The 24,508-nt window shown below is 38.7% G+C and overlaps 1 protein-coding gene across 1 annotated transcript in view; it reads left to right on the top strand.

Moving 5' to 3' along the window:
• LOC145774636 (cyclin-dependent kinase-like 1) overlaps positions 1-24,508 on the top strand; it is a 66,275-nt gene that overhangs the window by 5,562 nt on the left and 36,205 nt on the right. Inside the window, exons 3-6 of the mRNA XM_082585926.1 lie at positions 6,921-6,993; positions 21,684-21,774; positions 22,795-22,995; positions 24,035-24,117. Coding sequence (XP_082442052.1) covers positions 6,921-6,993; positions 21,684-21,774; positions 22,795-22,995; positions 24,035-24,117 — 448 coding nt within the window. The remainder of the gene's footprint in view (positions 1-6,920; positions 6,994-21,683; positions 21,775-22,794; positions 22,996-24,034; positions 24,118-24,508) is intronic.

The following is a 24,508-nucleotide window of genomic DNA, read 5'->3' as shown; positions in this document are numbered from 1 at the left end:
CCAGTACAGCCAACGTCACATCTGTTCCTGTTCAATGTGACCCATGCCTTTCTTGAGAGGTCTGCTCCAGGAGGGATGGAGAGTGCTGGCATAACTGAAAACTGGGGAGGGATATGTGGCAGCTCGTTCCATTCTTGGGCCCATGTTTCCATGCAGCTGAAGTTCTTATCCACAAGTTGTGTAGCATATCGATGGAATGGGCGCCTTGATGATAGGCGTTGAGGTCTGATTGGTCCATTTGTTTGGGAGTGACTGTAGAGAAGGTGTTGAGGATCGAGTCTCGCATGTAGAGCCAGTTTGTGAGAGGCTTCTTCCCTACGGACATGAGCAGGAGCAATGCCAGCCAAAGTTGGCAGATAAGCAGTAGGTGTGGGGCGGAGACAGCCAGTGATGATGCGCAAGGTGTCGTTAATGCATACATCCATCTTTTTTGTGTGTCTGCTGCGGTTCCACACAGCTGAGGCATATTCGGCTGAGCTGTAGACCAAGGCTAGTGCACTTGTACGCAAGGTTGATGCTCGGGCTCCCCATCCTGTTCCTGCTAGGCTTCTCAAGAGGTTATTTCGCGAGGTAACGTTGGCACGGAGTGACTCGATGTGGGGTCTGTAGGTCAACTGTCGGTCAAGTTTTACTCCAAGGTATGTTGGGTTTGCAGTGTATGGTAAAGGATTTCCTTTTAGCGAGACAGACAGTTGACGCTGAGATTCCCGATTATTTAGATGGAAAGCAGAGATTGTTGTTTTCGATGCATTCAGTTTGAGCCTCCACTTGTCCAGATAGTCAGCCACCAGTTTCAGGTCAGTTTTAAGTTTTCTTTCCACCTCATGCCAGTTCCTGTGAGCATATAGAAGAGCTAGATCATCCGCATAGCCATACTGTTGCGATGTAGTGCATGGGAGGTCACTTATATAGATATTAAATAGGAGTGGCGATAGTGTTGACCCTTGGGGGACGCCATTTTTCAGGCGGCGTGGTCTGCTGGGTTTTCCCTCGTTGGTATGCAGTATGAAGGTACGGTTCGAGATGGTCTCTACCAGAAACTTAACCATGTGTCGGTCAGGAATGAGTTGTAACAGTTTCATAGCAGACGAGTCAATATACGAAAAAAAGGCACCTAACCCCAAAAAAATGATACAAAAGGTTTTTCAACGGATTCTGTTACCAATGGGCATACTACATAACATACTAAAAGTCTACCAAAATCGGACCCCCAGAAAGGGGTCATTTTCAAGGAAATGTACGGCATATTTCTAAATAATTTTGCGTATTGGGTAGATGGTGGTATTCAAGTTTTTATTGTTCTTGTGTTTGTGACATCATAATCACATGAATGCGTGCATAGTCGCATCACAATGCAAGCAAAGTTATCGTTGTTAAAGTCGAAAAAGATTTATTCCACCAGCACTTATAAAAGAAGTACCGGTACTAGGGACTCTGAGGGTCTGTTCAATACCAAGACTGATTGCCTTTTCTGCGGAAATAATGTTCATGATGAAAGTGAAGACTATAGTTATGTGAAAACTGATATCTTCGCAAAGGCAATATTGGATTGCAGTGAAAACCGCCATGATGAGTGGTCTTTAAAAGTCAAAGGTAGAATTGAATACTAAAGTGGTGATCTACATGCTGCAGACTGCGTATATCACAAAGTATGTAGCAGCCATTTCAGGTGTAGCCGTGATGTCTCCTTGCAGTTTCAGACTGATCGCGATTCAAAGCCTAGGAAAGCTGGAAGGCCAAAGAATGAAGATCAAGAGCAAGCCTTCACAAAGATGTGTGCGTACCTAGCCATGAATGATGAAGAACAGCTGACTGTTTTTGATCTAAGGTGTGAAATGAAAGAGTATTTATCTGAGGACGGTTCCCTCCCTTATGGCAATCAATACCTAAAAAGTCACCTGAAGAAACGGTATGGAAACTCCATAATTATTGCAGAAGGAAAAGGTTTAGAAGACATAGTGACGATGAGAGAGAAAACGGGAACCATCCTCAGTTCATACTTCGCAAGCACAAACCAAGAAGGTGATGAAGAGTCACAGAAGAGAGCATTACTTGAAGCAGCTGCCAGGCTCATAAAGAGTGACATCAAGACAAATGTGCCATCCGTTAACGACCAGTACCCGACTACAGAGACACTTAAAATCCAGGCGGCTCTTGATTATATTCCAAAATCACTCTACGTTGTGTTCAATGCCTTGTTTGTAGGTAAAGGCACACAGCGAAAAGTTGCTATTATTGGTCATGCAATCATACAGGCAGTCCGACCACGAGCTGTTATTGCCCCTTTGCAAATTGGCCTTTCAGTGCAACTGCACCATCTAAATCGATTGCGGTTTCTTTTGGATAGCTTGTGTCAGATGGGGTTCTGCTCTTCGTATGGCGAAATGCAGAGGTTTGAAATGAATGCCGCAAACTGTTCTGCACCAAACATGCTTGGTAAGGATATTGATGTGTTGGACAACAACTTGCTATTCGCAGCAGACAATGTAGATCATAACATTCTCACAATTGATGGGAAAGGAACGTTTCACGGGATGGGCATGATAGCCGCCTTGACACCAGGACAGGAAACAGGCCAGATTATCCCAAGGCACGAAACGTTAAAACTGAACATTGTAGAGACGTCCAAGGTTGCGATAATTGAGCATCGTTTTGCAAAACATATTCGACACGACATCACATTCAGAGAACTTCCGATTCTCACTGCATGTGCCAGCATGGTTGATCTGCTTTGGGAATTGTCATTCAACTTCAAGCAGGCCACGCCAGGCTGGCAGGGGATGATGCACACTATTTATAAGGGAAAGGAACACCCAGGCCAGTCTTTAGTAAGGTATCTGCCAATGATAGACATGTACTCCGGGGACAAGACAGTATAAGGGCCTTTATTTCAGGTCAGACAAGTCCAAAGCTGATGGCAGTACCAAAGTATACAACATCAACCGTTTGAAAAAAATCTTTGGACATGACATGTGTTCTGAGTTGATATTTATCCATGCCATGACTGGATGACATGACATGATAATGGTCTGGATGGGAAAAGCAGAGAGTATGGATGTCATGAATTGGGGGTGGAACCTGCAAAAGAATCGGCTCATCCCACTTATGTCAAAAATGAAGGCTGCTCCAGACAGTCTCTTGAAGGTCATTCATTGCAACTGCTCCACTGCCTGTAAGACACTCCGCTGCTCCTGTAGAGGATACGGACTACCATGTACCGCTGCATGTGGACCATGCAAACTGCAAGAATGTGACAATCCACATAACAAGTTTCTTCTAGACGAGTCGGAAGATGATGAATAGAGACAGCCGTAGGCAATAAGACAACAAACCGGTAGATCACCCTGGTTTACGATTTACCTTTGTAGCCTACTGTTGTAATTCCGATGATTTTCTGAATGTGTCTGTGTCCAGACTTTAATGGTACGCCATTCTTTAGAACAGATTAATCCCCTGTATTCATCTGCTGTAGGAGGCCAAGTATGAGCCTCCTGTTGGTTGCAGTTTTTCTTAGATGCCTGTATTGATAGTACCTGTTATGCCGCATGTAATATGCTGTTATGATAATTCCATCTTATTAGGGGAGATTGGGTATACTACGGACGGATTTTCGAGTGTTTTGTTTTCGAAAAAACGTTTTATTTTAAAGTTTACTGGAAACCGTTTTGCACCAATACATATGGAATTTATTCAGATGAAAAGTGAGGAGTTGTCTCTGAAAATTTTACCACTATTCGGCTTATCAAGCTGCCAAAAGTATAGAAACTGGAATGTTGGAAAACCACTTTTCTCAAGCTTGTGTTACATAATGGAAGTCAAGATGATTTTGTTTGCGGTTTATCTCAAGCCTCAAGTGAATTTGCTAATATCGTGCTCTGCTCTGTCTGATGTTGGCCTATCGCTGCGTCCGAAATGTCCCCGGGCTCCTCCAAGTCGTATATTATATACAAATCATACGTATCTCAGTAGATAATCAGTCTATCGTAATTTAACCTACTTAATTCGATTGATTGACCCCGAAAACCTAGGGATAGACACCTAAACCGCCTTTCTAGCTTAAATAGCAATTGAGATAGCCTATAGGCAATATAACATCTCGGCGGCCATCTTGAACGCCATCTTGAAAATAAACCCTTTCTGGAGGTCCGATTTTGGTAGACTTTTAGTATGTTATTTAGTAGGCCCATAGGTAACAGAATCCGTTGAAAAACCTTTTGTATCAATTTTTTTGGGGTTCAACCTTATATTGACTCGTCTATAGTAAGACCACGGTGCTACACAGTGTCATAGGCTGCTGTAAGATCCACTAGGACAACACCCACCTTCTCACGGGCTTCAAAACCACTTTCGATGTCATCAGTAAGCTTGACAACCTGGTCAGTTGTGCATCGGCCGCGTCGGAATCCAGCTTGTTCTTCTGGCAGTTTTGGGTCAACGATTGGCTCGAGTCTGCTCAGTAAGAGACGCTCAAGTAACTTGTATGGCACACAGAGCAGGGAAATGGGCCTGTAACTTTTAGGGTTATCAGCTGGCTTGTTGGGCTTTCTAATGGCTATGATGTTAGCTTTCCTCCAGATCTTTGGGAGGAGCAACTTATTTAGGCAGAATGACATGAACTGTCGCAGTCACTCTCTTGCGAGTGGTCCAATATGTTTAATTAGCTCTGGTGGGATTTTGTCTGGGCCTTGTGATTTGCCAGTTTTTAGGTGTTTGATGGCTGCGTCTAACTCAGAGATGTTAAAAGAGGTAGATAGGAAACAGCTTGAACTGGGTACCTTCCATAGTTGGTTGATTTCATTTTTCACTGCTCTGGCATGCGCTTTATCAGCTCCTTGATATTGGCCATTTGCGAGAAGTTGTTTCGCTATGGAGTTGGCCGTTATAGGGCATGGCTTTGGTTTTGTGGTCCTGCCTGTGAGGTGGTTGAGCGTTGACCAGGCTTTCCGACTTGAGTGGGTGAAGTCTATTCCAGCGACGGATTCCTCCCATCTATCTCTTTTTTTCCTGTTGATGCAGTCTGTTTTAAGTCAGTAGCGGCTGCCGCAGCTGTCAAGCCAGGTTCGGATGACATAAAAATATCATATTTTTGCTGACATTCGTTATCCCAGGTTGGGATAAAATTTCTCCTGCAGCTCCTTGGGATGGATAGCTTGGCTGCCTTGATGAGGTGTTGACAGAATTTTTTGTATGCTGCGTCCACTCCTACGGTGTTTGCTTCAGGAATCTGGTTACATTGCTGCTCTACAAGGTCGGTGTACTTTTCCCAGTCCGCTTTCCGGAAGTTCCATCTTGGGATGTATTTGGTTGGTACTGGTCGAATTGGGTTAGAAGGGACAATCAGGGAGGGTCGGTGTTGGGACCGAGGGAATTTCTCCAGTACAGCGCGATGCGGGAGGATTCCGCCAAGCTTCACAAAGGCCAAATCGGGGTTAGATGTGGTACCCCATCTGGCAGAGCGGAAACTATCAGGTTGTTTTGGGTCGTGCAGAAGCTGAACCTCTACGAGGGATGCCCAATCTTCCAAAGCTGTCCCATCAGAGTTAGTGATGTTATAACCCCATTGGATGCTGTGGCAGTTGAAGTCGCCAGCGTACATGCATGGGAAACTGAAGTTCGGGATCGAATCGTTCAGAAATCTTGTCTGTGGTGACTTGTAGACGTTAACAACGCATACGCTCTCGATAGTAGTAGCGACCCACTCTATGTCTGAGTCACTATCATCAGAAGAGGACACATGTGACCAAGTTGCAGCACTGTGCACAAACGTCGCAACTCCATGGATTTTACTAAGAGTGTAGGAGGCAAGTTGGAAGCCCGTATCTTCAGGCGCGAAACATCCACACAGTGAGTTTCTTGGAGCAGGATGGCAGTCGGTTGCAAGGGTTCAATCAGGTGTTCTAAAACTGTAGACTTGGCTCTTGAAAAGCCTTCCACATTGAGCTGCAGCAAGGTTATTCCTTCCCTTACGACATTCGTTGATGTCCGCCCTAATAAGGGCGCTTGATCGGGGTCGGACTTAATCGGAGACTGCAACTCCATTGGCATGTTGTTTGCTTCAGATAAGCTTTGCTTTCTCTTTGCTACTTGTCGGTTTGTTGTCATTAGTCGAATCCAGGGCTTACCACGTGGAGGTTGACAACTTGAGCCCCAAAAGGCAATATATTAAAAAGGCAATATAACGCAAGAGAACAACTGCTCTCCCAGCAAGCTGGTGAAAGAGAGAGGCTCAATTACGGATCCATAGGATGCACTGCCTAATAATTACAAATTCAAGAAAAATGTACGACCAGTCCAATTGATGTCAAGTTATCTTGTTGTGTATCGCGATTTCGAATATTAAATTCTTTTCAGCACAACTTTATAACAGGCATAGTAAAATCTTCAGTAGGTGACCTACTGAATATTTTACCATGCCTGTTATAAAGTTGTGCTGAAGAGAATTAACGTTTTTCTTGAATTAAAATAAATTCGAAAATTGAAGATGCCAATGATACAGAGAAATGGAAGAGTCACTGCAGACGACTGGTTGACGCTGATGTTTTAAGGTCAAGACTAGGCTTCTTTGGAGCAAATAGAGAGTGAAAGATCCTTGCTGTGTATATATTTTGTTCTTTTCCTATTTGGTGTATTTTTCTAATTTCAATACATTTACTGCATTATAGCTGTGGTTGGATGCCACAAACTATTCAACTAGATCAGCATCCATTTTTATCCATGAGTACATTTTATCACAATTAATAAAACTTATATTTTATGTTTCTCTGCAGGTGAATGTAGCAAAGAATTGACGGTGATAGACACCAGTGTTTCGAACATGAGGCTGGGCTTGTCAGTATTTCGCTGCTGGTTCATGCCACCACTTTTACTTGACAATTATGTTTAAATTAAAAGTTATTCATTGCCAATATCAATTGTTGCAGAGTACCTGAGCATCAAGTTAAAAGGATCGTGTGGCAAGTTCTACAAGCTGTGCAATTTTGTCATCAACATAACGTATGTAAACATTTCTTTTGTGTGTACAGCACTAACTAGTTGCTCTTATATCATACGTTGGTGCAGTGTGAATTTCAGTTTCTAGAAATGATGTACAAACATTTATTCAGTAAATCTGTGATCTTCAACTCGTGGGTTGCGAGCTCCCGTGGAGTCACCTAAACGTTTTGGGGTTACCATAATTCACCATTTTGGTAGGCTACAACTTACTGTAGGCCTCTGTGTGTTAAAATTGAAAGCCCATCCAATTGGAGAAAAATTTGCTGAAGCCAGTTATGTAGGAAGTCGTGAAAATCATGATAGAAGCACTTAGAAAAAATTAGATTCCGTTTCAGCTGCAACAGTAAAACGCGGGATGGAAGATTTGTCCAATGACGTTCTTGAACTACGGTAATAATTATAGTTTTAGTAATGCTTCTCCATGGTAGACTATGTAATTTAATCAGATGAGCTTACCAATATTGCCGGCCTACCTCAACTTTTCGTTTTTATTTGGAGGAAGAGTATTAGCCTACAAGAGCTGTTTAGCAAATCTCTGCAGTTGCACACTAGAGGTAAAGATATATTCAAAAGTTCTTTAATTGATGAGTTTTTTAATGATAATTGTATATTACCTTGGGAAAATGTGATGGAGTATGCGCCGATGATGCGGCAGCATGTGATGATGGCTATCCGCTGTCTTCAGGGATGGTGTTATTTGCAGTAAAATGCTAACAACGAATTCTTAAATGGCTAATGAGTCCAATCTTTGCTTTCACAGTTCGGTTACGTTTGAGACATTTAAGATCCTTTAAAAGAGCTGGTTGTGGGTGTAATTGACCGGAACATGACTTATTGCCGCAGTTTGAATGACACGAACACGAATGATGCCATCCTTAGATCGCAATACCTGGATGCCGCAAGGCCCGAATGCTACGTTACCTTTACAGTGATATGTGACCTTGACACAGTTTTTATTAACCTTTATGGATGAAAAAAAATTCTTACATACGTGTGTGCTTCCAAACATTACAATAATTCTTGTTTCATCAAAAAGTAACTTTGAAAACCTTTCCTGTGAAAAAGAGATGTAAAATTCTGGAATCCCTACTCTCTTCATACTTTTGCTTCAGGATAATATCACACTGAAGTTCCACTAACTTCATTTGCAATTCCTCAGCTACATTGTCAATTTCTACAGCAAATGGCGTTGAAATAAGTCGAAATTGCGGTTGTAGTACTTTAAATTCTGCAAAGCGCACATAGAACAGCTGAAGTAAATTAGACAACAAATCTATATTTTTTCAAGCATTCAGCTTCAACTTTTTTAAAAGACTTCAGAATTGAGAAATGAGCCATATTCCCCTCACCCAACTGCTTCATCCATAAAAGTGGTTAGACTTTGAACGATCTCATTATGGTCATACATCTGTGTATAATTTGTTTTTTACCTTGAAGCTTCAAGTTTAATTCATTCAAATGATGTGTAATATACGTTAGGAAAGCAAGATTACATTGGAAGTAGCACCAGCTAACAAAGAAACTGCCCTGTTTTTCATTTTCACAATTGAAGCGATTTCATTTCTAAGTGCAAAGAAACGCTTCAAAACATGAAGCTGTCTGTGGTTCAAACCTGAGAGTGTATACAGTTGACTGTTTCAACTACAACATCCATCACTTCCTTCATTTGCAGACTTTTACAACAAACTGCTTTCTGATGTAAAATGCAGTGTACACTAGCAAAATTGATTCTTTCTTTTTCAAGACTGCTTAGTTTGTTTTTTTATAACTCCAACTACACCTACACAGGGCTGCGATTTTTTCTTTCTTGTCAAACGACCAAAAATTCTACGCTTGTTTGTCGAATAGTAATATGACGTCACAAGAGTCAGATTATAAGCGTTTGGCCGCGTGTTACTGCACAAGTTGTGTGGTATCAGAGTCACTTACTTTAAGTTTTTAATCGCACGCTGGTTGAGTGATTCCATCTACGGCGGCAAAAACATTGCCGTCGCCAAATCAACACACCTTGGATTGCTGCAACAATTGCCGTATGCTTTAATGTTTAATCAAACAAAATTTTATGCGCTTCTTCATCGCGTGTCACACGGCGGTAGCCCAGAGCATCACGCAAGCTATTTTATGCGCTGGCAATGCTCTTGTGAACTGTAAAAAGTTTGCCACTTTATGAATACTGGCTTAATTGTTACGCAAATGTTATTCTTTCATCGAATGCTTATTGTTTACCGGTGTCGTTGCGAAAAGAAATCATCGTGAAAGAAGATACAGTTAAAAAGTGGAATGTACCTGCTATAGATTATCAAACAGAAGGAAAAGTTAGTGTGGTATTTTGCAACATTTGTAAAGAGTTTTATGACGGAAACAAATCGGAATTAGAAAAGCTACCGGGTCAAGTTAAAAAAGTAATACGAAATTAGATAAGCGGTTCTTCGGCAGAAAAGAAAAATAATTAATGCTTCTGATCATATGGCATTGCGCGTTCATGAACGGGCAGTTTTGCGTCTTCAAGTATTCCAGTGACGATGCGACAGCTTCATAATCCCATACAGCGTCTTATGATTCCGATTCTGACAGCTAGTTTTTTATCAAACAGACTCGTGTTTGCTCGCAGTATCTCAATTGTGCCGAAATTATGTTAGTGTAAACGTAAATCGAGGTAATCATCTCGCAGTGAGATATTAATTTCTTACCTGTACCTGGTTGAACAATTAACGTTATTTTATGATAATTCAAAGTCGCTAGATGTCGAATTAATGTAAAACAAACGTAAACTTCTTCTTGGGCATTGTTATGCAGGCAGCAAAATTCGTTATTTTTGCATTGACTTCACGTCTGTAGACGTTGAATCAATGTAAAAATGATGATTTTTGCTGTCTGGGGTACGCAATGTAACCCGCCAGGAAAATTAAATAGATTTGTGCTGACTCGAACGTTGAATCAACCCAAAATAAACTTACTTTTCCCCCTGAGTTATTTAACGTGATTTAACGTAACAGCGTGCGTATCGCTACTTTTGGTATTATTACATCACTACAAATCAAACAGTGCGGTCGTGACTCGTGATAGACTACTCTAGTATATTTTTCGCTTCTCGTGTTTTTGATTCAACGTCTGCAGACATTGAATCAATGTAAAAACGACGGGTTTTTCCAGCTGGGTTGTGTGCTTTTCATCATCATCATCATTTCTGCAAGCTTGGAACAACAAGTGCATAAGTCAGACATAAATACAAACTTGCAAACACGTTTACAATTAAAGTAGCCTACTTCGGTTATTTTATCTATAAAAGAAACCCGTTGTGTCGAATAGCACGAAACGTGTGTGGCGAAATGTTTGATGCCAGGCGTTGGAACTTCGATCAAAACATTCTCCCGCAGTGTTTAAAATGGTGGCGCTGACGCCTTGGGAGTTTCTCGTGTGAAGCGTCACTTTTAGACCTTGCTTTGAAGTACCTGGTGCAAGAAAGTTTACGTAAGTCAGCACTCTTATGATTGCATCACGTGATGCCCTCACCCCCCGATTGTTCCTCGACCTGACGACGTTTAGTGCTCTCTCAATTTTTTTTTCCTTTTTATTTTCCTTTTTTTTTCGTTTTATTTTTTTGTAAGGCACGGCGTTTGTCGAATAGTGATGGCGCGTGTCGAGTGACCTCGTCACCGAAAAAGGCAAAAATCGCAGCCCTGCACCTACACTGCTAGAACACATTGCCAGTGCACTGTCTAGCCAAACATACAACCCTATTCCATGGCAAGCCCTGTTTCTCGAAGTCTTGAAATATGTCACGTCCTATAGACCTGTACTAGTGTACTGTAGTATCCTTTAATGGTATTAATTCCAGAAACTCTTCCATCACATTTAGAAAGCTAAAACCTCAATTGCTAAGGTAACAGGGATCAGTTGTCAGTAGATGTTACAGAAAATATATTTCGCACTTATTCAGTGCATCGTCAGTTCTGATAAAGGGCAGTTAAAACCTACAAGTAATGTTTTAAACAACATTACAGTGACGCAATAATGCCAAAACATGAGCGTAAAAAATTGAAAAAGCAAAAGCGTAAATATTGAAAAAATGCTGAATGAAAACTAAACCAAGGCGGCAGTAAAGTAAATTACGTATCAAATATAAATTATAAACTAGAAATGATGAAAGAGCGATGAGCAAAGCCTGCAAATGTAGCGTTGTGACAAATTACGGCAAAGAAAATAAATTATATGCGGAACACATACACATACAATAAACACAATAACACATACACATTTTGTTTATCACTGCCTTTGACTGCCGTGTTCCGCATATAATTTATTTTCTTTGCCGTAATTTGTCACAACGCTACATTTGCAGGCTTTGCTCATCGCTCTTTCATCATTTCTAGTTTATAATTTATATTTGATACGTAATTTACTTTACTGCCGGCTTGGTTTAGTTTTCATTCAGCATTTTTTCAATATTTACGCTTTTGCTTTTTCAATTTTTTACGCTCATGTTTTGGCATTATTGCGTCACTGTAATGTTGTTTAAAACATTACTTGTAGGTTTTAACTGCCCTTTATCAGAACTGACGATGCACTGAATAAGTGCGAAATATATTTTCTGTAACATCTACTGACAACTGATCCCTGTTACCTTAGCAATTGAGGTTTTAGCTTTCTAGATATGGAACAGGGATCGTTTCAGAATAAGACTAGGTCAGAAAGCGAGGCAGACTCCGACGAAGCTCAGCATCAGCCAAGAGCAGTTAGCTATCACATTTAGAATGTAGTCTACACCCCTGATAAACACACCACATTGTGCGGTGACTGATACAGTTGTGCTCTCATCAAAGGCAATCGAAAATGCTTCAAAGTCTTTTACCTTTGCAAGTACTGGTTTCTCCACATTTGCAGCTAAATCTGTGACCCTACTTGCAACTGTATTTGGGGATAAGCTTAATGCTTTCAAACAGTTTTTTTACATGGACATAAAATGTCGCTTACTTTTACACTTACAAGACATTTTCTATCAACAAACCGTCAGTAAAAGGCGTGATGAGTTTGCTATCATTTCACTGATGACAAAACTCGCTTTTACAGAGTCTTTGTTGGGCTGATTAATGTTGGGAAAGAAAAACTTGTTTGTTTTCAAAATACTGATTTCAGTTGTTTAACTTTTTCTTCTCTTACTTTTTCCTTGTAAGCATAATATTTATCGTGGTGCATTGTTTCGTAGTGGCAACACATGTTATGTTCCTACATACCAGCTATCTTTTGTTGACTAATAATAATAATGCTTGTTTTTATATAGCGCTGTATCCATCGCAGAGCTTCTCAGCACTTTACAAAGCAGACAGTGTAGGCAATGACTAGTATCTCTGACCGCAATGACAAAATATAACTTCTCCAACTTATCTTGAAAAATTATTTTCATCTACAATTTTTTTATTTTTTTGAAGCAGAAGACATGTATATAATTTAATTTATTAGCTTCAAAATACAGCAATTTATTCAAAATTAGGCTAGCATAACCTCGACAATCAATTTAACTATTGTGACCAATTTCATTAACACCTGACTGACGCTATTTCCACTTTTCGAAAATCTATTGAGAATGAGGTTAGCATGACTCAAAGTGGATTTATAACTGGTAAAGGAACACGAGATGGTATACTTAACTTCAGAACAATTTGTGAGAGTTACAATGCAGTAAATAAAGATGTATATGCATGTTTTATTGATTATGAGAAAGCATTTGATAGAGTTAACCATGAGAAACTGATTCATTGTTTGTCCAATATTGGTATGAATGGCAAAGACTTACGTTTTATTATCAATTTGTACTGGAATCAAAAAGCATTTATTCGCATGGAAAAAGATTTGTCTAAAGGAATTGATATCAAGCGTGGAGTACGCCAAGGATGTGTACTTTCTCCATGTCTTTTTAATTTATATACAGAAATGATTTTTCGATCCATTGATGATATGAAAGGAGTAAAAGTTGGTGGCTTGAATATAACAAATTTACGCTATGCTGAAGAAACTGTTCTGTTGGCTGAATCACAAGAAGATCTTCAAGAAATATTGGACAATGTTAACTCAATTGGTAAAGAATTTAATATGAAAATTAACGCTAAAATGACCAAATCAATGATAATCTCAAAATCACCAGACACTCCAGTACTCCAAATTATAATTGACAATAAAATTATACAAAAAGTAAAATCTTTTTCATATCTTGGTCATTTAATAACTGAAGATGGGAGGTGTGACCATGAAATTCTTAGACGGATAGAAATTGCAAGAACTACATTTGGAAAAATGAAAAATATTTTGACCAATCAACGTTTAAATTTATCAACTCGTCTCAGGATCTTAAAATGCTATATCTGGTCGACCCTATTATACAATTCTGAAACTTGGACAATATCACAAAAAATGGAGAAACGGATCGATGCCTTCGAGCTCTGGACATACAGGCAAATGTTAAAAATTTCATGGAAACAAAAGATCACTAACGATGAAGTACTCTCCAAATTCAATTCAAGCAAAATGCTCTTACAAACAGTCAAAAGAAGAAAATTGAAGTATTTCGGACACACAATAAGGCAAAATTCATTACAAAGATCATTATAGTCCGGCAGAAGTATGACTGAACCTGGAAATTTTATGCTAAGTTTTTTTTTTTATTGATTTTGGTAGCCTAGGGTCTACTCTTTCAGAATCTGCCGGGTGCACTCCGAGCATCCTTGAGCGTTTTGAGAAATTCAAGATGGCGTCCAAAATGGCCGCCGTTTCAGATAACTCCCTATAACTCAGTTAGTATTTGACCTAGGATGATAATTTTGGTGTCTAACCATATGTTTTGAGGGGCAAGGAATCCATTGAAACTATTTATTTGACTGGTTGGGGATTGCATCATGTAGAAATGCAATAATGCCGCCAATAGGGCTGCCATATTACAAAATTCAAACAAAAACAAACAAATTCACTTGTATTTGGTCTAGAATGATAATTTTGGTGTCTATCCATATGTTTCGTGGACAAGGAATCCATTTCAAGGATTAAAACAGTTGCATATGAATCACATCACAGTAAAATCCAAAATGGCTGCTGATATATTTGCGAAATACTTACAGAAAATCATTATTTCTGCGACTTTGCTTGTGAAATACCATCTAACATCACTCACAAATGTCACCATTAGTTATCACAAATGTTACCATTTATTGGTAATGTACAAGCCTCTCTCACAGTCACAGGACAGTCAGTTGTTGTTATCATATCATCATTAAGTCACCTAGTCCACAAATCTGTGACGTTGTCCAATTGATTAAAATGCTAAGTAAGAGTCTGGCTGCAACCTGCAGCATAACAAGCACAGAATATTGTACATTTCAAACCATCCCTTGTGCAGCTGCAAGAAAGCGTTTTGTGCAGGGGTTGTCACTCTTGCATCCACATCTGATCATGCGCATGACAGTTTCTGGGGCGAGTTCAACATTTGCGGGAAGGAGAACCGGTTGTAGCGTTTTAAGTTTCGAGTTTTTCACCCATCCGTACATTTCTACATCAAGTTCAGGCGGATTTCTGTCTTCCAGTGAACTCCACACAATGGCTTGGTGATGGGCCCTTCTTACATTCTCTTTAAAGGCCTCACTTGTAGGAGGAAGGAAACAAAGTTTTGGTGGTACCACGGAGGCCCGACCCGTTTTGGATGCCCATACCCTCCAGCGTGTTTCGGACATTGATTTACTCGTAGTGTATTGGCCGTAACAGGCTGACATGAATGTGGTTGCCTGCGCAATCACTGATTCTATGGGAGAATCAATGACCCCTAAAAGTGACAGTGAGTGACCATCTTTCAGAACCTTCAATGCAGTACCTTTGCCAACCCCATAGCAGCATGCTACCGTATCACACCCAGTAAGAGCATGGGCTGGCAGGAGTTCATTCACAGAAGAAACATGCTTCTCTACGGTTTTTCCTATGTCAATGACTGTGCGTTCCTTAATTGGTGATTCCATGCTGATACGATTTTTCATGCTTCCAGCGTGATAATAATGAAGCAAGAGAATGAAAACGTCAGTGTCATCGGATATCACAGTTATAACACTCTCTTCATTATTTCGAGCAGACAGCATCACCTGTTGGACAATGATATTGTCCGCTTCCTCATGACTAGTTGAAAGGTCCGCCCTCCTGATCACTACACCACCATGGCTGATCTCCAATGGGACAACGTCCTCACCAATCACTATCAACTTGTGACTTTGGGTGTATTCATGGAATGACTCGTCTTCAATCAGAAGTTTAACAATCAGGTTTATCAACTGCTTCTTGTTTTCGGTCACCGTCAATACAGTCTTTTGAGGTGGTAACTTGGTGTTCAACTGCAGCTCATGGACTCGGCTAACTCCAGTGGCCCTAGCACTTCTGGTGACACTCTTAGTACTGTAATCGTAGTACCGATCAAACACTAGGTGAACGTCCCCAACTTTTAGTCTCTTGGCAATGGCATGCTTCAAGTTGTTTACGTAGTCTGTAGTGGTGCCCTCTGCAGGCCAAGGAATCACCCAGAGTAGGGCTGAACCATCAATCACAACTACTGAAGTGTCACTTGCTGTTGTCCGAGCAGATACCTCAACCTGAAGTTGTCGCTTTAAGGAAGATTTTGATGTTGCAGCTCTCACTTCTCCTGTGGGGTCAAACATAGACGTTGGTACTGGAGCCACTTCGTAGGATAGGACATCTTTTATGTTAACATCACGCCCACTAGCCTGTTGGCCTATGACCCTGGAGTAGATGACATTCATGTCGTACACTTTACTACCTCCCACATCCACATGTTTCTTTGTAGTCACCATGGTAGTCACGGTCTTGTGAATTGTGTCATGTAAGCCATCAGGTAAATTCTCTCCAAATTCGCACATCTGTTTGAATCCTTTCTGCACAGCCTCCTGCACATTCACTGCCGGGGTTCCATGTTGACCTGTTGCAATGTTCACTAGATCCTCTGGATGTTTCTCGGGATCAAGTGGATCCATACATTTTTGAAGCTTTGTCTTTATGGCTTGTCGGTCCTTGTTGTCATTCTCTATCCGTGCCTTCTTTTCTTCCTTATGTCCACTTCCCTGGTCTCCAGAATTGTCAGTCAGAAAGCAAAGTGATTACGTAGCATAGTGAGAGTTCGAGATTAAGAAATTTACAGTAGGTTAAGTGTTCGGCAAATACATCAGCAGCCATTTTGGATTTTGCTGTGATGTAATTCATATGCAACTGTTTTAATCCTTGAAATGGATTCCTTGTCCACGAAACATATGAATAGACACCAAAATTATCATTCTAGACCAAATACAAGTGAATTTGTTTGTTTTTGTTTGAATTTTGTAATATGGCAGCCCTATTGGCGGCATTATTGCATTTCTACATGATGCAATCCCCAACAAGTCAAATAAATAGTTTCAATGGATTCCTTGCCCCTCAAAACATATGGTTAGACACCAAAATTATCATCCTAGGTCAAATACTAACTGAGTTATAGGGAGTTATCTGAAACGGCGGCCATTTTGGACGCCATCTTGAATTTCTCAAAACGCTCAAGGATGCTCGGAGTGCACCCGGCAGATTCTGAAAGAGTAGACCCTAGGCTACCAAAATCAATAAAAAAAAAAAACTTAGCATAAAATTTCCAGGTTCAGCCAAAAAAGTGGATTTGGCAACCGGACTATTAATAGAAGGGAAGATAAACGGCAAAAGAAGTAAAGGCAGACCAAGAATGATTTGGACAACAAACATCACAAAATGGACGAAATTAACTTATGAATGTGCAGTACGCACAGTCGCACAGCTCATAGTCGAGAACAATGGCGCATTGTATCCAACCCTCCATACGAGGAAGGAACAAAATGATGATGATAATGACGCTATTTCTAAGAAGACTATTGTGACTATTTGCCTGTTGAGTATGTATAAAGCGAATTGGAGGTTGAGCGTCCGGTGTTATACGAATGTATAAATTGTATATATAGAGGATACATGTGTGAAGAAAGGTTTGAAGTTTCCTGTAGTTTGTTATTATAAAATTTGAACATAAATTTGCTTATTTTTAGTTTATAAGTGGAATTTGCATTTAGTATTATACAGTATGTATACCATTATCTTGATAGAGTGACAGTAATTTCGTTTTCATTTCAAATGCTCTTTTCATTATCCTATTTTGTATGACTTGGATTCTATTGAAGTATTTTGTTAGTGCGCATCCCCAGTTGATAATTCCATACCGGTGTTGTAAGTGCGAGTGTACACTGTACAATGCTATAATAAACATTTATGAGAACTTTTCTGGAAATAAATTGTCTAAGTTTACTGAGTACCGGTACACCTGAAGAAGGGGATAGTTTTTTTCGAAAGGTTATCAATGTGCTTGTTCCAGTTGAGTTTGTGATCTATTGTGACTCCCAAATAGCGCGTGTGGTCATTGGTCAACCTCGTTACCATTTAATTTAATTTTCGTATCGGAGTGTTTAGTCTTTTTATTGCTAAAGAGTATACCGTAGTTAGTTTTAATCAAGTTGATTGTCAACTGAGTGTTATCAAGCCAAGTGTACATATAGTTTGCATAACTCTTTGTTTTATCATCGATTGGAGGTTGCTAGAAGTTGTTTGAGCCAAGTAAAGAACTATATCATCAGCATAAAATACAGTTTTTAAATTAATTGCACCGGGAAGATCGTTTATGTAAACCGAGATCAAACTGCCCTGAGGAACTCCAATAGTAAAATTTGAGCGAGAAGAGTTAATTTCCCCGTCATGCACGTATTGCTGCTTATTGGTTAGGTATGGATGAATAAGGTTTTTAACGTTTCCCCTGACGCTATAATGCTTCAACTTGTCAACTAAGATTTCGTTATTAACTGTATCAATTGTTTTTTTGAGATATACAAATGCAGAGCACACAGTGTGATTGTTGTTTAGCTCGTTTATGATATCTTCCTGAAAGTGAGTAATTGCTAAATTAGTTGAGTAGTTTTTGCGAAATCCAAATTGCAAAGGGGAGAAGAGTTTATTATATTTTCCCCAGAAATTAGCCAAACATTTGTAAATGATTGTCTCAAATATTTTGTTGAAAAAGCTTTGGTAGAGAGTTTGCTTTGTTGAACCATAGAGAAATAAAACATAGTAACTTTAGCGGGTTTAGCATACTTTATTTCACACAAAATATAACATAATTAAATAAACTCAAACGTTTTCGACACGTACGTGTGTCCTCATCAGGAATTAAATCTGCAATACATAAAATGAAAAATCGTAAGATAAATTCAACTATGCACTGTAACTGTAACGACACTGGACTGAAAGCACAAACTGAACAAATGATACGAGAATGATTGCGAGTAAATTATGCGGTGGAACAGATCACGTGAGGTGTAAACTACAGGCGTTGGACAAAAACAATTAGAACACACACAAAAGGAACGATGAGCCACAGGCGAATAACTGCCGGTTGAGAGATGGATTGTTACGTTTGATTCTTAAGGCTTCCATGATCTTAGTCTGAAAATCAGATCTGCCTCGAGCGATGATTTTAAATTGGTCGATCGAGACATTGTCAGTGCACGCTTCACAAGAGGCGATGTGCTCTTTAATTGCACTTTTAGTTGTTAGGTTTGGGTTTAAGTGCTCCCCGGCCCTTGTCAACAAATGTCTGGTTGACATACCAATGTATGTCTGGTTTGCGTCACGCAAACAACTAAATTTATACACAACATTTGAAGAAAGAGCGAAGGGGGTAGGCGACTTCAATTGAAAATATTGGTGCACTTTAAATGTTTTATACACAGGATGAATGTCACATGAAAATTTCTTTTTTATAAGTTTAGCTAGGTTTTTCGCAAAAATTGTTGAATCTTTTCCTAGATAGGGTATATTAATGAAATAACTAAAATCTACTTCTTCAGGCGTGTCTTTTGGTTCATCAGCCATGAAGGTGTTTAAAATTTTATTGAAAAAGTGAGAAGGATATCCATTTAAATAAAACATGTTTTTTAATTTCTTGATTTCTTTCTGAAACAACTGATCATCAGAACACACCAAACGAGCACGAGATAACAGACACAAGATTAAACCAGATTTCCATTTCCTAGGGCATAGAGCGTTATAATTTAAAAGCAAGCCAGTGTTGGTATGTTTTCGCCAAATTCAGGTGTCAAAAGAATTGTGTTTAATTTTAATTTCAATATCTAAAAAAAGCGATGGTATCATTGGATTTTTCAAGTGTAAATTCGATATTTTTATGTTGCAAATTTAAAAGGTTCAAAAATTTTGACCATGATTCATCATCATCAAAAATGGCGAAAATATCATCAACATAACGTAAATACAGTTTGGGATAAAAATCACGATAAAATTCAAATATTTTGGTTTCGATGTGTGCCAAGAAAAAGTTTGCTATTGTTGGGCCCAATGGGGAACCCATGGTGACGCCATCTATCTGTTGAAACAAACTATTGTTGTACAAGAACATGCCTTCTGTGGCTAAATGTAATAATTTTATGAAGTATTTTTTCTCAATGGGCGGTCGATTTGGTTGGTTTTCACTAAAAATATGGTCAGCAATTATAGTAATAGTTTCTTTCAGAGGCACGTTAGTAAACAGAGACACAACATCAAAACTCACCATGCGGCTATTGGGTGGACACTTAAAATCTTTTAACTTTTCCATAAATTGATTAGTTGAATTAAGCATGTAGTTCTGGGGTATGTACGGTTTTATAATTTGTCTAAAAATTTAGCCAATTTGTATTCCGGAGTGCCAATCATGGAAACGACTGGTCTCGCGGGATTGCCTGGCTTATGCACTTTTATTAATCCATTTAGTTTGCCAGGACAGCTTCCGGTTGGAATAAAATTTTGTTGAAAGTCGATAAAATCGGTATAGGTCTGTAATTCTGAGGTTCCTGCTTGGAGCCTGATTTATTGATAGACGTACATGACTTTGGCTATTCTCAAAGCTTCAGGATAGTCTCCACTAATCATATAGTTATTAAAGACTCAAACCGTAGCATAAGGAGGTATTAAGAACTTGGAGCTCTTAATGATAGTCAAAGGAATATCATCGTATCCTGGGGACTTATTATGCTTGAATTTATCAATTATAGTTATTACTTTGTTATTATCTGTTGGTTACAGGTTGACCGAGGAAACAGGGCTAGACTGACCATTTTTTAGAGTATTTCTGTAGTTTTTGCTTATTTGTTTACCTTTGGCTAATTTATAACCAATATTCACAAAGTAGTTATTCAATTCCTCGCAGATTTCTTCTGGTTTTTCTGTAGTTCTGTGGTTGTTAAGAGAGATTTTGGATGGTATGTAATCCATTAGTTTTGTTTACGTATTATCTTGTTGATGGTCTTCCAAGCATCTGAGAAACTCCTACCCAATTCGAAACTTTCTTTGTAATAAGCCTTTTTCGCTTTAGTTTTTATTGTGGGATCCTTATTTTTGAGAAATTTTCGAAAAAGTTTATTTTGTTTTTTAATGAGTTTCAAGATATGATTAGAAATCCAAGGTTTACCTGACAAGGTATATTGTTTACATGTTTGTTTAAGTTTAGGAGATTTTAGGTTTGTTAAGAAGATCATTTTAGCAATAAGCCATTCCATAGTATTACCGGTATTGCTTGTTGTGAATGGCATCACAATGATGTATTTTAAGTTTCATTATACTGATACGTTTTCAACTCCATGAATGTTCTAGCTAGATTAAAAAGCAAAAACTGTAAGATGTTACTGTGTTAAAGGATGGTCCGTATTTGAGATTGAATACATATTACATATTTTTGATATTTTATTCCTTATTTCATAATCTTGTTGAACAAGTCAAATGCTTTACATATATACCTGGGACGGGTCTGCTACTATTCGGTGAGTCCGATTCGGTTAGTCCGATTCAGTGAGTTCCTAACCGCTAACCCCTAACCCCAAACCCCTAACCCTAAAACGGCAATGATAACTAGGCTACGTTACCCAATATTTAAAAAAAATAATTGAAAAAATCCCCCGTTAAGGGATCAGACTCACCGAATCGGACTCACCGAAACGGGCCATTCCGACCTGGGACACACAATAATTGAATATGGCAGATGCAATGCAGAAATATTGAGACCAAGACAAATAGCAATAAACAACTTTGTAGAACTGAAAAAGACATTAAAACATTCAAAATTAACATGAACACTCGAAGACGAAGTATGAAATGCTATGTTACTCTACAATGCAGAAACTTGAACATTGTTATCACAGATGGTAAAACGACTTGAGGCATCTGAAATGTAGATTTAAAGAAGAATGGTTAAATTTTCAAGCAAGGAAAAAATCACAAACGAAAATGTGCTGTTCAGAATGCACACCAACATGAAAATACTACAAACAATTACGGTAAAACAAGAAAACTAAAATATTGCAGCCACATGAGTTGCAATAATTCTATTCAAAGACAACTATGGTATTCGAAGAAAAAATGTAGGCCTATGGAAAACGAAATAGGGACAGACCATCCAAAAAAATTGGACTACGGTGATAATATTAAAGACTGGACACGATTGATTAAAACACTGCAATTAAAATATCTCAAAACAAATGCTTGGTGTTTCATTGAGCCTTCCAACCCTTGATGAGAGAAAGGCACCTGATGATGATGGTTTTATTATATTTTTTCAGTGCATACATCGTGATGTAAAACCTGAAAACATTTTGATCACCAAGCAAGGAGTCATTAAACTCTGTGACTTTGGATTTGCAAGAATTCTGAGTAAGTTTTTATGCGCTTCTAATGCGTTGTAGTTTAAATCTTTACCCTGTCGTGGTAAAATTTCAAAACCAGAATGAATAGAATGGTGACTTTTGTTTTGATTACACTGTCAACTGGGTAATCAATAAATATGTTGCCAGACTAGCATTACCAAAGCAGTTTCTGATAAGATGATAATAGAAAAAAAATCTGCCTAATTTTCAATTGCAGGTTATTATCAAAATTAACCACCATTGTCATTGATAAAATGATGTCTATTAGTTTCAAAACTTAACATGACATGGAAATTGCAAAGTTGCTGCAATTTGATGTTTAAGTTAGTGCCTGAAATGATGTACAGCAATAATGAATAAAGTGCAGTATAAGTAGAACGTTTCAGGGTCCGAGTTACTTCTAGTCTTAATATTATACAGTATGCTGTTTACATTGTGGTAGATCATTTTGTATGTAATATGCATAAAAATGCATGTGGATCACATGCTATACTGGGCTACTTTTGCGGGAGATTGTCCAATGATAAAAATTTTAATTTTTATGTTGCCTTTTCTACTGTTTTAGGAAAAGTGTTAATGTTGTTTTTTCTTGTTCTAATTTCTTTATTAAAAATTAGACGAATTTTGAGCTAATCATGATATCAGTAGTGGTGACGCTGACTTGCTTTATATCTTATTAATCTCTATGTAATGTGAAGAAGATTTTGTTAATTTTGACGTTTTTTTTTTATATAGAAAGGCCTTGTTTCAAGATTATATTGTATAATTGTTGTATAATTTCTTATTTTATAAACATTGTTAGAGCGATGACTATAATAATTTCTACAGTTTGTAACTGGGAAGTTTATGTTGAAGTCAGCTTGCACCACTTGATAAGTTACTTTCGTGTGTTCACATGTTAAGGTTTTCAAACGCACGAATCAATTCAGTGAAGCATAGATTCAACACATGAAATTGTTATGGATAGCGATTGTTTAGTTGTATACACCAAAATCCAGATGACTCAAGGTTTCAATTTGTTATCCAGCTGGTCCAGGTGACGACTACACTGACTATGTGGCCACTCGTTGGTACAGAGCTCCTGAGTTGCTAGTCGGTGATACTCAGTACGGTCCTCCTGTCGATGTATGGGCTGTTGGTTGTGTATTTGCGGAACTGTTGAGTGGTCAGGCACTGTGGCCTGGAAAATCAGATGTGGATCAGCTCTACTTAATACAAAGAACTTTAGGTAAACCACACATTTTTATCGATCATATACATTGGAGCGTTTGAACGTATGGTCAATTGGAATGAAAAGTGCTGAGTGCAATAGTGCATGGCTTAGACTAGAGAGTGTTTCGAAAACTAAAGTATTGAAAAAAATTAATAATTAGTCAGCAGAGTACATGGAAAGACAGTGCTCTTTTTTAAGGTAACATTCAACTTTTGAACAAATTGTTGTTGATTAGTATATCATATAGCTTAAAACTGTATGTTGATTTTGTAACCAATTATCTTGTAATTTTAACTTCTAACTATGTTCAAACTAAGTTTTTCACCATCGCTTGTGCTTGTACATATCTTTAAATTGTACAGTTCTACACAGTTCACTTTGAAGATGTGCCTTGCTATGTTGGTTGAAGCGTTAGTATCTAATTCAATATATTCAAGTATTCAATGCTTTTTAATTCATTACGATAAACATCATCTAGCCTCGAATAGAGGCCAGAGGGTCATGCGCTATATACTGTAAACCATCTGGTTCTAACACTAACGGGTCTGCTACTATTCGGTGAGTCCGATTCGGTGAGAGCCTTTTTCGGAGAGTTCCCTATTCAGTGATTTTTTGATTTTTTTTTTTAAATTATCAAGTACCGTAGCCTAATTATCATTGCCGCTTTTACATCGTTTTAACGTCGCTAAACGTTGAAATAAGACCCTAAACCCTAACCCCTACCTAGTACCTACCCCTAACCCTTAAACGGCAATGATAATTAGGCTACGGTACCCGATAATTAAAAAAAAATAATCACCGAAAAGGGAACTCTCCGAAAAAGGCTCTCACCGAATAGGGAACTCACCAAATCGGCCTTACCGAATCGGACTCGTCGAAACGGGCCATTCCGAACACTAACAGTATTAGGCTCCTTAATTAATTGTCCAATCCATTATTTTTCATCGCCTTTTTGCTTCAACTACATTGGGTTACATTCTGTGCAGTCGTGTATTAATTCACTGATAAATATAACAACGTTGAAACTTAAACAATAAAGTTTTACCTCCCACAGGTGACTTGATACCACGACACAAGCAGATATTTAGCACAAACCAATTTTTCCACGGCCTCGTTTTGCCTGAACCTGACACCAGGGTGAGTTTTGCTTAGGACATACGTGACCATTTTTGTGCCAACCACTCGAATATACCTTTTCGATAGCTCAGTGCAATGAAGCATGACGTGGAAAACAATCACACTGGCAGCTTTATTGGCAAGCACCAAATTGCTTGTGAATAGTAATAAAAGGTTTCTGCAGACTCTTAACCTCAGTTCTGGCTTTTCGGTGTTTTGGGAATTGCTAATCATAAATAATTGTACGATCCATGTGAGAGGATTAAACCAAACGTATAATAATCAATAAAAAATCAACTAGGTTTGATAACTACAAAAATTTATTGGTAGAGCTTTCACCGCCGTATTGAATAAGAGTACTGATGAAGCCACCTTTACGGCGGCGAAAATTCTACCAATAAATTTTTGTAGT

Source organism: Aplidium turbinatum, chromosome 7 (genome assembly GCF_918807975.1).
Source record: "Aplidium turbinatum chromosome 7, kaAplTurb1.1, whole genome shotgun sequence".
In the NCBI taxonomy this organism is placed as follows: domain Eukaryota; kingdom Metazoa; phylum Chordata; class Ascidiacea; order Aplousobranchia; family Polyclinidae; genus Aplidium; species Aplidium turbinatum.
Note: the sequence above shows the minus strand (reverse complement) of the source record. Positions and strands in the feature narration are given on the sequence as shown.